The sequence below is a fragment of the Apteryx mantelli genome, chromosome 4 (assembly GCF_036417845.1).
Source record: "Apteryx mantelli isolate bAptMan1 chromosome 4, bAptMan1.hap1, whole genome shotgun sequence".
In the NCBI taxonomy this organism is placed as follows: domain Eukaryota; kingdom Metazoa; phylum Chordata; class Aves; order Apterygiformes; family Apterygidae; genus Apteryx; species Apteryx mantelli.
The window spans coordinates 89,321,184-89,337,450 of record NC_089981.1 but is presented as its reverse complement, the minus strand read 5'-3'; the positions used below and the strand labels follow the sequence as shown (position 1 = coordinate 89,337,450).

At 41.8% G+C, this 16,267-nt stretch overlaps 2 protein-coding genes across 2 annotated transcripts in view; one reads left to right on the top strand and one right to left on the bottom strand.

Moving 5' to 3' along the window:
* Positions 1–16,267, top strand: part of FANCM (FA complementation group M) — a 76,939-nt gene that overhangs the window by 3,857 nt on the left and 56,815 nt on the right. Inside the window, exon 4 of the mRNA XM_067295715.1 lies at positions 330–488. Within this exon, the coding sequence (XP_067151816.1) occupies positions 330–488 (159 nt within the window). The remainder of the gene's footprint in view (positions 1–329; positions 489–16,267) is intronic.
* Positions 5,736–15,646, bottom strand: LOC136991773 (heme-binding protein 2-like). Its single transcript, XM_067295208.1, has 5 exons — positions 15,422–15,646; positions 9,709–9,800; positions 8,251–8,392; positions 6,618–6,801; positions 5,736–6,175 (listed from the first exon to the last, which is right to left on the bottom strand). Exons 1-5 carry the CDS (start codon positions 15,642–15,644, stop codon positions 6,004–6,006), a joined length of 813 nt encoding a protein of 270 aa, XP_067151309.1. The 5' UTR covers positions 15,645–15,646; the 3' UTR covers positions 5,736–6,003.

The window sequence follows — 16,267 nt, the reverse complement described above, 5'->3', positions numbered from 1 at the left end:
GGACAGCTGCCACCTAGCTCCCTGTAACGTCTCATGGGAGATTTCACGGCACACTCAAGCCTGAGGAGTTCTGTCACTCAGACGCTAAGGCAATTGCATGGTTTTTCCATTCACAAATTGATCATATAGGTTACTTACGTACTACTTAAGGCCCTTAATTGGAGAGTCCTTCATTTTTCATCCATCTGTATAGACAGTAAGTACCTTTTCCTTAGTATTATATTCAAGGCCTATTAAAATACGGAAATAGTTACTTTCGTGTGTTATTGACTTGCATCACTGGGGTGATAACAAGCAAATGGGATCTTTTCTTGTGACTTCTCAAACAGGCGGTGCAGCAAGTTATTTCCAACTTACTCATTGCGAAGATAGAGCTGTGTTCTGAAGATTCTCCAGAAATTCAGCCTTATTCTCATGAGCGACGTGTGGAAAAAATTGTTGTTCCACTTGGTGAAGAATTAGTAGAAATTCAGAACGCTTACATCCGGGTGAGTTGTTGGGTTTCTTTATTGTTTAATGGATAGCATCACTAAAGAAATAATTTCCCTTCCTATTTTAACATCTCTATCTAGTCTAGTAGCAACTTACAAAGTTAACGCTTTCCTGTGCAATTCACGTCGCCTTTGAATGTAAGTCAAAGAAAAAAAACATGGTTTCAGCTACAGCAGCTACTGTTTCACTTTGTGCTGGTGATATGTATTACCTTGCAATAACTTAAAGCTCTGATGGGAAATTTACTATCAAATTAATTTTCTTATCTTCTTTCAGGACTCCTTGTAAAAATGTTTTTTGAGACCTAAATTGAGGGCCTCTTTTAATTTGGCTAGAATTCAGCAGTATTAAGAGGTTGGGAGTTGCTGTGTTTGTGTTATCCAGGTTATTGTCGACCTTACATAAATCGTATATAGATTAAACTGTTTTTTTCTTCTTGTTAAGAATAATCGTTAGAGCTTTAACTCCTCTGTAAGTGTACATAGTTCCCTTTTTTTTTTCTTGTGAGTATTTTTTACCAGTAGCTGCTGTTCAAATATAGGACAGATTAGCAGGGAGCAGAACTGTTAGCCAGTTGATGGCTAATGGTCTGTGTCTTCTCAGTCAGGTATTAGCAGGCGCGTAGTATTCTGTAAGCCATCGCTCTGAAAAGTTCAAAATGAAGAGTTGGGTTTTTTTGGTAAGAACCCTAAAAAATTAGGAATAAGTTTAGTATGGGACTATTGCCTTTAAAGTATGTCTTTTAGGTTAAAAAGTTTAATGATTTTGCTTATAATCAGTGTGAAGACCATGGGAAAGCAAATCTGCGCCTTCATTTTCTATGTTTAGAGTTAGCTTTTTTAGATCAGCTGTTTTCAAACAGGCAACCTTGGAGCTTATTTAAATAAGAAAGTTCCACCGATCTGCTAGAAAAGTCTTTAAAAACTAGTTTTGCATCCCTGCAGAGGCATCAGTGCTCGTATTGATTTCGGGGAGGTAGTCTGAGGTTTTTTGCTTTTAGATTAAAGCTGGAATAAGCATGTAGGTTTGACTGATCTGGTGTAACTGTGAGTATAGACAAACCTTTATTAACTTCAATGGCTGCCACTGTGGCTTCGGTGGTTTCAATTTCCTTTCTTTGATCTGACATTTGCATTTGAATTGCTACTTAGAACATAAGACTTCCCTTTGCGCACATTAATAGCGTACAGAGAGCGAAGGGGCGGTTCCCAGTCTTTTCCAGCATTCTGCTTTCAGACTGCATGGGCAAAGCGTGCCCTAATCTTAAAGATTTTGGCACTTTCAAAAGTGGCTTCTGTACCTCCGTTTTCACAGAGGTGTTTCTGTAGCCGTGCCGTTTTCTGCAGAACGGCGATGGGCCTCGGCCATGCCCTTAAAGTTGTCTTTTATAGCGTTTAACGTGCTCGTGTGTTTTGGCTGCTGAGTGCTTTGATGTGAGAGTACGCGAGGGCAGCCCCAGGCGGCGAGGAGTGCAGGCTGTGACCCTTCCCTCCCCAAAGGCACCGTCGCGAGGTGCCTTCTGAGCTCGGATACGTGCATCACCGCGTTAAATCCTGCTTCTGTGCAGTTTGGGTCTGGAACCGCTCTTGACTCGTTCTGTGCCGCCAGCAGGAACTGCGCGAGACGGTGCTGAATGCGCGCACAAGCGGGGTGGCGGATCGCTCCTGCAGGGAGGAGGAGTGCGAGTTTGCCAGCAGACTTGCTGCCTGCAGCATGCAGATGCCCAGCTCCCCATATGCATGCTCATTTCAAAGGAAAAAAAAAAAAAGGCTTTTTTTGAAAGTTAGTTGAGTCTTTCGGGTTTTACGGTGACCATTTCAAATTTGGGGCTAAAGTGGGTTTTGTGAATTCAGAATAGTACCTTGTGACTTACGTTGTTTCCATTCAGAGGAAAGATGGCAATAAAGAGATTGCCAAACACTGAATTCTAAAGTAAATGTTAAAAGTACTCATTGTTAGAAAAATAAGATCCAGGTGTACACTCCGCACAATAAAATCATTAGCTTTAATTTTAACAAACAGTAACAGTGAACAGAACAACATTTCAGTGAAAATGGAGGCCAGTGTAAAACAGCACAACTCAACAACGCTGGAAAAATTATAGTTATGTTTATATTTGTATACATACAATCAGCAAGGCCCTGAGTATCACAATAACTGGAATAAACTTTTTAGGCACTATTACATGTTTGAAAAATACACAGTATGCAGGACAACATTTATCTGCTAAGGCTACTTCATTTAACTTTCAAAATATGTGTGAATTATGTTTTATCTCCTTTTAACAGTGCAAATCAAATACTTCAAATTAAAAATGAAAATCCTTTGACTAGTGGCTTACAAAGTAGAACAATAGGTGGATAATAAAATACCTAGTCCAATAACAGGAGTTAGGTAAGCAGGTTTGACAAAGTTTTCAGGCTTTCTAAAGTGTTCTTTTTGAATAATAGTAACGTTTCCGTGGCATTCATTGGTGTAGCTGTTAAGTATGCTCTGTCTCGATGGAAAAAAAAAAAATGCAGTTCCTGGTGCCCTTCTTTGCGGGCCGTTTACAGAAGCTGGTAGTGTTCCATAGCCATAAAGTGTATCTTCAAATTTAAGATTTCTCAGCAGCCTAAGCAGTCTAACATAAGTCAAAATAAATACTATCTCGGAATTCAGTTTTACGTAAAACAACACTGAGCACTTCGCTGTGGTTAGGATATCAGCACATTCAGATAAACAGCTCATTTTTATATTTGAGTAACAAGAGTGTTTCTATACCACAAGCAGCTGAGTCACAGAAATACTCAGGTAAAGGTTGCCTATGGAAAGAGATGTACTATATAGCAAACACTTCTTTTTCAATAGTTTTTTATGTAAAATATATACAAATTGATGCTTTCTGGTGAGAGGATTTAATTGTTTCCTAGAGCTATTAGACATTTCTTGTACCAAAGCATCCATATTATTTCTATAACTGTCAAAAACTTCCTTAATTTGCCATAGAACTTTGTCTCAGGTCAAAATGTATTTTTTTATTTGCCTTTATATAAAAAGAATGTTTTTTGGACCAAAACAAAGCCTGTTACTTAATGCATCCCTGGAACCCCCATTTAACTCAATTGAAAGCTTTTATTATTTTCCATTAACTTATTAGCTTTTACTTTAATACTGGCTGGCATTTCTACCAAAATGAAGAAATGTTAAAAATAAAATACAAAGCTAAAATAGCTACTGTAGGTGGTCAGGAACTTCAGGGTAATCGGACAGGAAACTATTGAACATATTGAAAAGGAAGTCGCAGTATTTTTTCTGGCTGTGATCCTATGTCTTTAACAAATTGAGAGCAATAAAAGACACAAGACAGACACCTTCACCATCTCGTCCTGTTAAGTAAGAGATACCTTGACGTGCATTTGCACTGTCACATCATCAAAAAAGTGGCTCCTAGTTGCGGCCACAACTGACACAAGCACTTGTGTTGCCTCCTGGCAAACCACATCAGAGAGCTTTCGGGGGAAGAAAACAAAAAACAAACCACAGTCTTCTGAGATTGCTCTCCCCTTCCCCCCTAAGTGAGATCAGTTTTAAAATCCAGTTAATTTGTGGCAATGCAAATGTTTGTGTCAAACCAGTGCAGGCTGTCTGAAGAGCTGGAGAAATCAGATTCAGAGGAAGGAAGTGAGGATTACTTATTTTTTCCACAAATGCTATCAGTTTAATTGTGGCTTTTAATAAGGTTTTTCTCCTCTTCCCCCCCCCTCCTGCTTGCTGTTTTACTGAAGTCATCTTTGTGGACAGCAGCCCCTAGAGGGCACCTTGGCCATGCTCAGGTGTGATCAGCCAGCTTCCAGCCTGTGTTTTTCTCACTGAGCTTCACAGTAAGCGGTTTTAGTTTGAAGAATAAGGCCGGTTTTGTGCAGTAGAAAGCCTTGTGGAGCTAGGAGGCTTAAAGTTCTTGAGAGCTGTATTTTTTTCAGAAGTACTACGTAAATCCATTTTGTTTGCCAATTAATAGGACTGCACTAGCAGACACGGGCTCTGGTTGTCATGTATTGTTTTAACCGAAGAACACAAGCTCTAGAGCCTAAATCTTGTAGCTGATAAATAGTGCTGGTGATATAATTCTTGCAACTTTATATACTTTATATAAACTAATTTAATTATATTAAGTAATTTGATTAAACTCTACTATCAGATCTTTAAGGGGATAGGTTAAGAGGGGATTTCTAAGAACAAAATTATTTGCTAATCTGGTTCTAAAGTGCATTAGGTGCTCTTTAATTGTAATATGTAGTCGAATTTGAATGGTGCTTTCAAGCTTTCTGATGCATTTAGAATTATACAAGCTTTTCTTTGAATAACAGCATGCTGCACTAGCAGTTTTCTAACTTGAAGAATTACCATATGTCATATGGATGAAGGGTAAAGGAAACAAGTTGCAGCACAGAAAATTAGATATTAGGAAAATAATTCTCACAGTGAGAGTGGTCAAACACCATCCAAGTTGGCCTTTTTTCAGCAGAGGGTTGGGCCCAATGACTGCTAGAGGTCACGTCTAACCTAAATCTTTCTGTGATTTTAGGAAATATTTGTGTCCTATTTATAACTTTAATTATGTAGTACTGCTAGAAAGGTTGAGCATAAAAAGCAGTTAACAGATTACTTCAGGTGCAGCGTGTTAACATTCAGCGAAGTTGTGTTATAAGACCGTAGGATTCAGCAAGCTGAACGGCTGAGCATGGTACTTTCTATCTGTGGACGCCACATGCAGTCATGAGATTGCTATGAGTGTGTGATTTAGGTATACCTTAACTTTGGCTATCAAAAGTTTAGTGAGCATTAGGACTGTTTGGACTTCTTGGTCTCTTCTCACGGTTAAAAAAGAACTTTGGTTAAATGCTTTTTGAGGTAAGCATTAAGAATCTCTGCTCCATGGGTGGCAATATCAAAACTAGTCAGCATTGGCTTAGTTTTGGTCCTTGGTTCAATCCCAGTGGCCTAAATCTGGCAATTTTCTTCAAAAATGAAGACCTGAAAGTTCTTTTTCCAAAGGATATTCTACATGTGAGGTGGCTTTAGCGTCCCCCATGTAAAGCCCCTACAGTATCCTTTTTGCAGTGGGTGCAGCTCTACCTCCCCCAGGGCATAGGCTCCAGGATCTCCCATAGGACAGTCCCAAGCCACAAGCAGTTTAGGGATGCTAATAAGTGGTGGGGGGAGAGGTCTCCATCTCCCTTATCTTGTTTAAAAAAAAAAAAAAAAAAAAAGTGACCTAATCTTAAAGGTGTTAAAAATCTCCGTAGCAATTATTTAAGAAACGCAAAATTTGACGTAGGAAATTGTGTACATCTCAGGTGTTACTTCTGTATGCTTATTAAGTTGTATTGATTGTCTTGCTAAATGGCTAAAAGCCACTTTTCTAAATTTTTTGAGTGTTTGTACCCTAGTCTCACATGATTCACCTGCAATATTCTGCCATGAAGTCAAAACCGAATCTTGTAATTGAGAGGCAGCAGAAGTGGGAGACTATGGTCTTTGAAGGAACCATATTTCATTAAGTCGGTTAGCGGCCGCTGGATTTGTATATCCTGCAATGATGAATGTATCCTGCAAACATAGCTCGGGACTCTCCAGAATTTCCGCCAGCAGGTTTATTTCCCTCATTATGGAGTCTTCATTGGTGATTCCTCTGAAACTCCTGTAACAATCAACTTCATATCACGCTCTGTTTAAAATCCACAGTTTTTCCAGAGCCTAGAAATTCCTCCTCCTCTTAAGTTATTTAGTCATAATTCACAAATGATACCACCTCACTGTGATTTATCTCAGAGATAACATTTTCTTATTAACCCAGCATTTTCAGTGGTATGTCAGGCAATCTGTTCACAGCTCCATGGAATAGTCTGTGTTTTGAGATGCTGTTAGATCTCACATTTACAGAAACGTTATTTTCCCAAGTAAACTGGTAACTGTTATTTCCCGAATATCCCAGTTTCATAAAGCAAGCAGCTTTTAACGGTTACCGAAAATCAAGTGTTACTGTTAGCTTTTAGAATTTAATTTAAAATATGTAACATGTCCAAACTGAAAACTACATTTTTTTATAGTTGCTACTAGAACAAAATTGAAATGTTTCTTACCTACTGTAAATGATAGTAGAAGGCCACTCTTCAATGATTATGTCGGAGTCGAAAGGATGAGGTGGCTGGTCCTGCAGCACGTCGGGCAGGTAGTACGCTACTGTCACCGACTGGGTCATCTCCGACTGAGATTCGTTTGTGTGTACTATAGTCACGATGGGGATCGTTATCCCCAAGTACAGTCCTGAGGAGACAGACGGGACTTTTAGAAGATACCGAAGGAGGCCTGCGTACTGTGCTCGGCTTCTCATCTCATACTGAGCAATATAAAGCGAACGCCGCGGAGCGGACAAGATTTCCATTGCTAGATGGAATTCAGTAGGATGGTTTAGAAAATGTCTTTGTGTATGCCAGGTTGGAAGTAGCATGCTACTGTGTCTCGTAATGTGCATGTGTGTGTATTCTTATATAAATATATATATATAAGCTACATGTGCATATGTGTAAATCGATGGGTGCACATCTGTCTAAAATGCAGTATTTGGTGAGCTCTTCTACATGCAGGGCAGAGTTTGACTTGATAACTGCTTGAGTCTTTCCTCCTCTAAGAAGGCTGTGTTTACAAACTGCAGTTATCTCACTTTTTAAATATTTGAGAACAAAATGTAGGCCTTAGCTGGACAAGGGGGCCGTGTTGTGCCTTCCTCGAGGAGCTGCTGTTAACAAACGCTGCTGTACATGGGCAGTGCTGCAGTAAAAGGTTACGATCGTGACTGTGCAAATAGTAGTGATCTGAAGTGAGAACTTTGCTTCTGTGCGCAGCTTGGAAACAAAACTTCTGTGCACTGCTCTGGGCCAAAATGTTTTTTAAGCCATGTTAAAAATGTTAACAGAATGGGGAGAGTGGGGAAAATACCCAATGAGGGAAAAAAAATTGAGATATTTCTAGCTTGTTGGAAAAAAACATTAAGGTTCACTTGAGAATAACACGTCAGTACCTTTACAGAACAAAACGCTGGGTATTGCAGTACTTTTTAATCCGCTGGAGAATGGCAGAAACAAGAACTGATGGCTCTGAGTTGAAACCAGATGAATTTAGATTGGAAACTAGCTACATATTTTTGATGCAGGCGCAACCAAGAACATTGAGGATTTGCCATCTTTTTAAAGTATTTGAGTTAAAACTGGATTATTTTTCTGGAAAATGTGTCAACCACACAGGTTTTTGGTGTCCATTCAGACATGCGCTAATTAAGTATTATGAGCTAAAATCAGGGAGGCAAGACGTTATGGGCTCTTCTGGCATTAAACTCTGAACAAGTTCTTAGAACAGGCTTTTTAAATACTGTTGTAAAAATTGAATTACTGAACTTCTATAGCAAAAATGTTGTTTATTGCTGGGAGTTTACACAAATAGCCAGTTTCAGTTCCCAAGCAGTTGCTGTGGTCGGATGCCTTTGGGAATCAGTTCAGTGATCACTTGCCTTTGGCCATTCTCTTCTAACATGTATGCAGGAAGAGACACACTTCCTTTTAAATTCTAGTGGAAAGGCTATATTGCAGGAAGATGTTAATATAGAGAGGGTGGTATATTTGGAAAAGGTTAATAAAAATATCCCTGTAATTAGGAGAGGCGGGTGCATAAATACTCTCACATTTTAATGTAGAACGTAGAATTGTGGTAGCCAATTACCTGAGGAATTCTGCTCACAAATGTACTTCATAAGCTTCATGAATCCCAGACATATGCTCTGTTCGTACTGTTTCCCTTTCATTTTTATACAAGCCCACTTGGCTTTTCCATACTGACGTTTTTCATAAAGCAGATCTCCAAGCTGCAAACACAGTTAGACAATAATTTTATATTTTAAGATAATCATTAAAAAAAACAAAACACTTCACACAGTATTTCAATGCTTTGCTTATAACACACAGAAATCAGCTTGTCTGAATGTAGCGAACAGCAAGCAAGAGGAATGATTAAGTCTCAGTGTCAGCTATAACTTAAGTGTATTCTGTTTACTCTTTAGTTCCCAGTATAATGAGTTTTACAAGCACTTCATTTCAAGGTCCAAGTTGGCATATGATATGTAGGTATACAAAAACAATGCAAAATTTGTGTGGATGCATCTTATTTGAATATGAGAATAACTGCATCTTTCTCTTTTCAATTGTCAGTGAAACAATCTTGAAATGAACGTGCAAGTTTTAATCCTTCTCGTATAAATCAAGAAAGGATATGCTGCCGACCGTGGTCAAAACTGTTTTTCAGCAGAGACTAATACAGGTGGTTTTCCTTGAAAAATAAGGAGCTGTCAGCTTTTGCACTTGCAGTATTAAATATTTAGTTGAAATCAACACTGAAAAACCTTCTTTTTTTTGAATCTGCACTTATTACAATACTACTGAGAAAATGCTTCCAAGCAGTTCCTATCTTTGACCTCATTATTGGACATCTAATTACAATAAAATTGAGTTAGGAGTCCCCAACTGTTTAGATAAAATACACTCAACTGAAACAGTGATATTGATAAATTTGAATTATGTGGATCCGCTTAATGTGACAGGAAATCTTCATACCTGGTTAGTAAAGGTTTTCTTGGTTTGTCATTTATTTAAGGTTGAACACTTGGTTGCACATTTTCCGAGCTGTAAACAGTTTGTTGGACATCAGTCTCAGGTTTTTATTAGAGGTTGAGATGTCTTTGTAAATTACTTTGATAATGGTCCATGATGCAGAAGGACAAGTTCGGTTTTAAATTAAGATATTGATCTCTTTTGATTCCTCTTTACTGAATGTTAACGTGACCTTGTAATGAAGCAACTGCATTGATTTTAGCGATCAAAATGAGCATTTTATGTTAAATGTCAAAATGTGAGTTTAATTTGTTAAATTAATTCTAAAATGATCACAAATACTGTAGTTCCTGACCATCTTCTGACTTTCCTGCCGCTTTCTAGTTATAAAAAGAAAAATCGACACAATAAAAAATGGCGATGTGTTAAAAACGAAATGCCCAGCTACCTATCCAGTTGTAACACTAAAAATCACAAATGGATTAAAATAATTTTATGAAGGAAAATAGTTTTGAGCGCTAGGTACGAATCCTGAAAATACTGTTAAAGTCTCAGTTGGGAAGGAAGACGTTACCTTTTCTTTGCGCTGGATCAGAGTGAACGGGATGGTCTGTCTCTCCTGGGGGTTGTTATTTCTAGTCAGCTGCTGAATTGGCTCTGCCATGTCTGCAATGAAATCGTACAGTCTCAAGTTCAGAAGTGAAGCTACAGAAATAAGAATGAATTGTGTTCCATTTTACTTTTTCTCAGTTAAATTTTGGGGAATTTTGTGTTTAGAACAAATTTAGTGTGGTTTTCAATATTAATAGGAATAGCCAATGGATTTCTGTTGTGTGTGTACTGCTAAATAGAGCAGATTTTACTCTTGCTTTCCTCGTGTTTTCCAACTGTACAAGCATCTCTTAAAGGCTTTTGATGACGTTAAACATTAACCTAGAGATGCCCTGGCAGTCTTCTGGTTCTGTGCAGATGATATTGTCAGTTCTAGCAACTCTTTCCTTGCTGCATTAATGTGCATTTGCACCAAGTATATTGAGCTGGTTCTTCTTGTTCACACATTCTAGCAAACATTACTGTGGAAACTATTTGTCATCTCTAATGGATGTTTTGCACCCAGGATTTTACTTTTGAGCTTGAAATGGTGCAAATTTCCGTGCTCCTTGTTAATCAGAACGGTGGCCGGGTGCGAAGGCAGTGCTGCTGCTCAGCGACGGCAGCGCCTAAGCAGCTGGTGCCACGCAGGCAAGGCTGTGACGGGCTACAGCCACGGCTTGGATTCGTGTCCTGGCTAGCTCTTGTTATTGACACCCGGTTACGACTTTGCTTTTCTCTGTGAACCATTGCTAGCACCGATCGCTGGGAGCGTTATAGTTGAACTCACAGCAAGTGCCTTCCAGCTGCGATGCCGTGGTGGTCCAGCTTCAGTGAAGGTAAAGTGGAGTGCTGAACCTTAATGGATTTATATAATGATGATTTCTTTATGCAAGCCTTTCTAATAAGACCTCAAAGGAGGGGAGGATTTAAAGAGAACAGGCAAACAAATGATTTTATCAAGAAGTAGAAAAGATCATGGACTTCTGTTTGTAATTTTAGAGGGAGGCTTCAGAGAAAAGGACCTGGGGGTCCTGGTGGACGACTTGAGCGGGAGTCAGCAGTGTGCGATTGCGGCGATGACGGCTAACTGCCTGCTGGGCTGTGTTAGCAAGATTGCAGCCAGATGCCTTCAGCCTGGAGAAGAGAAGGCAAAGGCAGGGGTGGGATCTAGTTGGAGTCTCCACTACATAACAGAGAGTTACAGAGAAGACTAAGACTCTTCTTGGAGATAGATAATGATAGGATGAGAGGCAGCAGACATGAGTTGCTGCATAGGAAATTCTGAGTAGGTATTTGGGGAAAAAACCCACAGCGAAGGTAGTCAAACACTGGGACAGGGGCCCAGAGATGTTGTGGAACCTTCCGTCCCTGGAATCATTTAAAACTCAACTGGATGAAGCCCTGAGCAAGCTGAAACCTGAAAGTTAGCAGCTTAACTTGGAAACTAGCTCTGCTTTTAACAAGAGGTTAAACTAGAGACCTCCAGAGGCTCCTTCCAACCTACATTTTCACATGTTTCAGTATTACTTAATTTTGTATATAATACCTATTTATTGAAGAGAGATGTTTATACTTCTTTTTTTTAAAGAAAAGTGCTGAAACCATAGATGAGGGAAGAGAAAGAGTCCAATTAAGCTAAAGGTATAAGATAAGCAAGCTTAAAATTCCTCACTGTAAGCATCGTTGAAAAACTGCATCTTAGGAAAACATGTGGTTTAACAAAGAAATTAGAACACAGATTTGTGTGTGTTAATACTGCTTCTTTTTGTTGCAAGATAGTTTTATCTATATGTGCTCTGTCTGATTAGATACAAAGTGCATTAGGTGAAAGGTTTTATTTCAATTTGGATGAGGCAGAAGATTTTAAATTTTTGACTTGTATAATAGTGAATATTAAGATTGTAGCGTAATTGAAAAATAAATTACAAACACAGGAGCAGAGCAAAGCAAGTTTCATAATTTGTTTTCTGTTTGTCAGATTCCATTACACCTGGCTGAAAAAATAAAGTGGTTCAATGTTCTCAAATTAGTCATAATTACCTTAAAGCCCTAGGAAGGATTACATGAAAAGTACCAGTTTTATTTGACTAATCGGGATACCTTGTGTTTTGCTTGCTGCTTATGTTTGCCCCTTTCTTCTGTTTGCACAGGAAGGACATTGAGTATGGTCTTAAATCTGAGCTCTGACGCTGCTAGCAGGGGATCATTTAGTGAAGGAGACTAAATGTTATTGCTTAACTTTGGTTGAAGAACTCTTAAGTACCTGCATGCCTGCTTACCAATACGGAGATGAAACTAAAATGTCCTTTGACTTTTTGAATGATTCTCACATTTTGTCAGGAATTTAGTAGTGACCCTATTCTCTGTTTCCAGACGCAGAGCCACTAGCAATCATCCCTAGCCTGTACCAGTCACCACCCTTCCCAGACAAGCGCAAATGGAGGAAAGGAGCTAGCGCATGGTCTCGTACTTCTGTTCTCCTACAGTTCTGTAGTTGCGATATGACGGGGTTAGGTGTGTTTGCCACTGTGCTTGCCTTGACCTGCCGTGATCAGGTTGATCAGAGGTTGATCAGACCTGCCGTGAATTTCATTTAAGTGGGATGTAGTTGCCCGGTGCACCTTAACGTAAAAGCCCACAAAACTTTATCATCCTAGAGTAGAGGAGACAGCCTTTATAATACTAGGAACCAAATCTTCATAGGGGAAAGACCCCCTGGACAGTGTACCGTGCGTCTTGGAGAGAAGAATCGGGAAGCAGCTCTGGGAGGTGTTTACAAGCACAGTCTTGCAAGCAGTCCTGGTGCTTGACTCGGGCAAGGCTTAACTGTGAGACTACCCCACTGGGATGACGCAGTGATGGTGCTTTTGTGGTCCTTCCCTGCACAGGTCCTTCGGCAGCCGGGTGCTAAGGCTTTCCGGCAGCCTCTGTGCCGCGCAGCTGTGCTGCTGCTTGCGTGGCAGCCTCTGCATGGGAAGTACGTTTGAGCTGATGGAAAACCGTGTGCCATTCAAGATCCAAAGCGTGACCTGGAGCCAGGACACCTGGTCTCAGAGCGTTGTACACCAAGTACCTTAGACAACTTTAGCAAGTGGATGATTTTGATGGGTGGCAACTTTTCTCTGAGCTTGTTTGTTAGTCTAGTATTGAAATTAGAATTGAGAAATTTAACTGCTATAGCATGTCTTCTGCTTCTACCGGTAGTAGATAAAATGAAATGGATTTTTCATGCAAAAAAGTTAGATTATATCTTTCTGCGTCTTTAATTTTCCTTTGCCCTTTTGTTGAGAAGTTTGGCATGGTCCAGTGAGTCAATCTATAGGGTTAAGCTGCTCTTAACAGTGATAAATTGACAGGTCAGAAGATAATTGATAAGCTGGTGTCAAAATCTCAAGAAATCTTGCGTTTTTTTAGAAGGCTTATGATGTTCCTGTTGTTCACAAAAAGGTGGTAACAAAGCTAAAATGCAAATCTTTTGGAAAGATATGTTGTCACCACAGTATAAAAGAGGTGGCAAAGCTTGTGGGAGCTGAGAACTATTGATGAGAAGGATGGCATCATTCTTATTTTGCAGATTGTATCGTTAGACTACAGAAAATACAATCGCTTGTTAAGGTCAGGAGTGTTCTGTCTGCACAGCTGCCCATACGGCTGTAAATAGCCGGCCAAGTGATGGTCTTGTCCTCTCTTAAACCATGCTGTAGTGACACCAGCTGCTCGCGTGGGAGGCAGAGAACCAGCTTGCTCCCTACCGAAATGGAGGGTTCCTCTTTGCGGGACGTCGAAATCTGTGCTTTCTCTGTGTATTTCCTGAGGCTGAGTGACGCTTTAGCTGACTGCGTGGTGTCTACTAAATGCAGATAGGAACGGTTAACATGAACTTTAAATAGGCCATGTAGACTAATCTGCTGAACTCCACTCCTGACATATCCACTCCCTTAATTTTGAACAAACTCTTTCCTTTTGCCTAACTCTAGAAGAGGGCATTAACCTGCTCAAGTTTGCTCCTAAGTGTCATCTGGCACCTGAGTCCAGGAAATAGTCCAAGAAAAAAAACCAGACTGTTTGACCTTATTATACTTGGGAATGCAAACTAACAGTTGCTTCTTGTAATAAACTTCACTGTGAGGAGGAAGATGCGTACTATTTCTAGCAATTTACCGAGAACCTGCTCGAGTCCTCTTCCTTCCTCTTTTTACTGAAGGTCTGAGTAACCGCAAGTGTCTTGATGCATTGCCTACGTGTCTGGTCCACTTTCTGAGGCCACCACAAGATTTCTGAACTGTTTTATTTCCCCATCTATAAAACGCAATACCTGACTTATACTGCTGTTTTTATTATGGATTACATTCCAGCCTCTCCCTTAACACCGTCTGCGAAACTAGTAAAAGAGCCCTGGGTAATATCTGAAACACTGTTTGGGGTGTTTTTTTCTTTTTAGATATTTGTTTAGCACCACAAAGACATAGTAACTAAAAAAGATAATATAGTAACTAAAATGTGGCAAAATACTATTTTGACACATTTCCTAAACATAATATCTTGCCTGTTAAATCTTAGTGAAACAGGGCTTTGAAATCTCTGTGTATTAGTGTATTGGATGTTTTGTGGGAAGGAATCTTGCTTCCTTATAGACCCAAAGCTCCTCCTGGGAGCGAGCTAGCACGCATGTCTTTGCCGTGGCTGTACATGCCTCGCACGGGCGGCTCTTTGCTCTCCTCCCTTTCTCCTCCCTTTCGTCTCTGCAGCACCCGAGGCCTGATTTTAATACACTTGCTGCGGAGGCAAACCAGTGAGACTGCTGGGCTGTGTGTTCAAGCTGTGGGGTTGCATTTCTTCCGGTGGACTGTGTTCAAAGACTGCTAAAAAGGGCACCATGAGAACCTGGCAAACCAGGGAACTCTGTTCACGTACAGTTTTTTAGGGCCTTTTCTTTTTTAAAAACCTAAAGGGTAATCAGTAATGAATTTCCCTTGTTAAAACAGTAGAAAGATGAGACTTCAGGCATGGCTTGAAAAGGAGGGAGAAAATAAGGTTGTACACCGTGGTGGGATATAGAAAGAGTATTTAAATAACTGGTTGTTTCATTTTGGTAGTGTCTACTGCAGTCTAAGTTTTTGCTGAAGTCTTGGAGACCTCAGGTAGGAAAAGGGGGGGGGGGGGAGGGAGGATCCTTCTTCCCCACTTGCCTCCTTCTTTGAAGGCGATTTATCTGAACAGTAGCGATGCTAAAATCTCTATTTCTTGCCATGAGATAATGCAGCTGAGCTAAGGTTTCTGAATAAAGTAAGCGTGCGGTTACTCTTTGCTTGTTAGGAGTTTGCTGCAAAAGAATCTGAAAGAGTATGTCTGTCCTGAAACTGAAAATAAACTGTTCAACACCACCGGCCCAGGAGGCTTGCTGTCAGAAAAGCCAAGCCGGTCCTGTAGCTGTGTTCAGCCCTGCAGCTCCAGCGGTCTCTGAACAGAAACGCCTGGACGGAGACAGCGCGGGGCGCTCTCGGAGGAGCGGGATTTGGGGACAGTCCATTAGGTTTTGGACCAGAACTGTGACCCCCGTCGGTGCTGCGGGCACGACCAGGTCCCTCCCCTGCTTCCATGCTGGGAGCCTGGTGGAGTCCCGTGCTGCCTCCCCCCCCCAATCCCGGAGCCCCGCAGGGGTTGGACGCGAGGGGACCGCGGGGGGCTCTTACCGCGGGGCACGTCCACCTGGTGCCCCCGGCCCACGCTCTGCCAGTAGCCGAGCAGCCGCTCCTGCTCCTCGTCCTCCATGCGCTCGGCCTCCTCCGGGCTGCCGCCGTGGCTGTGGCGCGCCGAGTCGGGGCTCTCCTCGGCCATGCCGTCCAGGTCCTCCAGCGTGATCATGGCCGGTGCGCCCGGCTCGGCGCCCCCCATGCGGCAGCCGCCCGTCTCCATGGCCGGGCCAGCGCCGCGCCGAGCCGGGGCTGCGCTTTATCAAGGGCTCCCGCCCTGGCCGGGCTCCGAGCGCGGGGGCCGCCGCGCCGGGGGAGGGAGCAGCCCCTCGGCGGGGGCAGGCGGGGGGGACGCGGCGGGCGCTGGCCTTCGCGCCGCCTCCGGGGCCCCGAGCACCGCGCTGACCGCAAAGCTTCATGTTTCTCAGCGTTAGCTGATGCTCTGCCCTAGCTGTCCTCCCTGCGCCGTCTCTCCCCGCTGCTCCCATCGCCCATCCCTCCTTCCTTACTGTTGGTATTGCGCTTTCTTTATTTGCTTCTTTTAAACCGTGATTGAAAGTCAGGTCTTTCATTTTGTTCTGCAAGATCATTCCCAGCTGGCTACAGTTAGGAGCGCAGAAGCCTGGGATCGCTTGGTCTCTGCAAGCTTGGAAGCTGATGGCTGCACGGTTTAGTAACTGCTGTGGAAAGTCTTTGCCAGGAAGAGGTGCGTGAGCAGAGCTGTTCTGTGGAAGGCTGTGAAGATCCAAGCGGCAGCCGAGCTTGAATCTGGGGTCTGTGTGGAGCGTGTGGTTCTGCGTGCAGTCATCTTTCACTGCATTCCCAAGTTGAAACTTAATGAGAAGG

Bases quoted from the DNA above. Each gene is read 5' to 3' on its own strand.
- LOC136991773 (XM_067295208.1), bottom strand. From the start codon at position 15,644: ATGGAGACGGGCGGCTGCCGCATGGGGGGCGCCGAGCCGGGCGCACCG. The intron at 9,801-15,421 runs GTAAGAGCCCCC...ATTTCATTGCAG, and splicing joins CCAGGTGGACGTGCCCCGCG to ACATGGCAGAGCCAATTCAG. The intron at 6,176-6,617 runs GTAAGAAACATT...TGATTGTTACAG, and splicing joins TCTACTATCATTTACAGTAG to GAGTTTCAGAGGAATCACCA.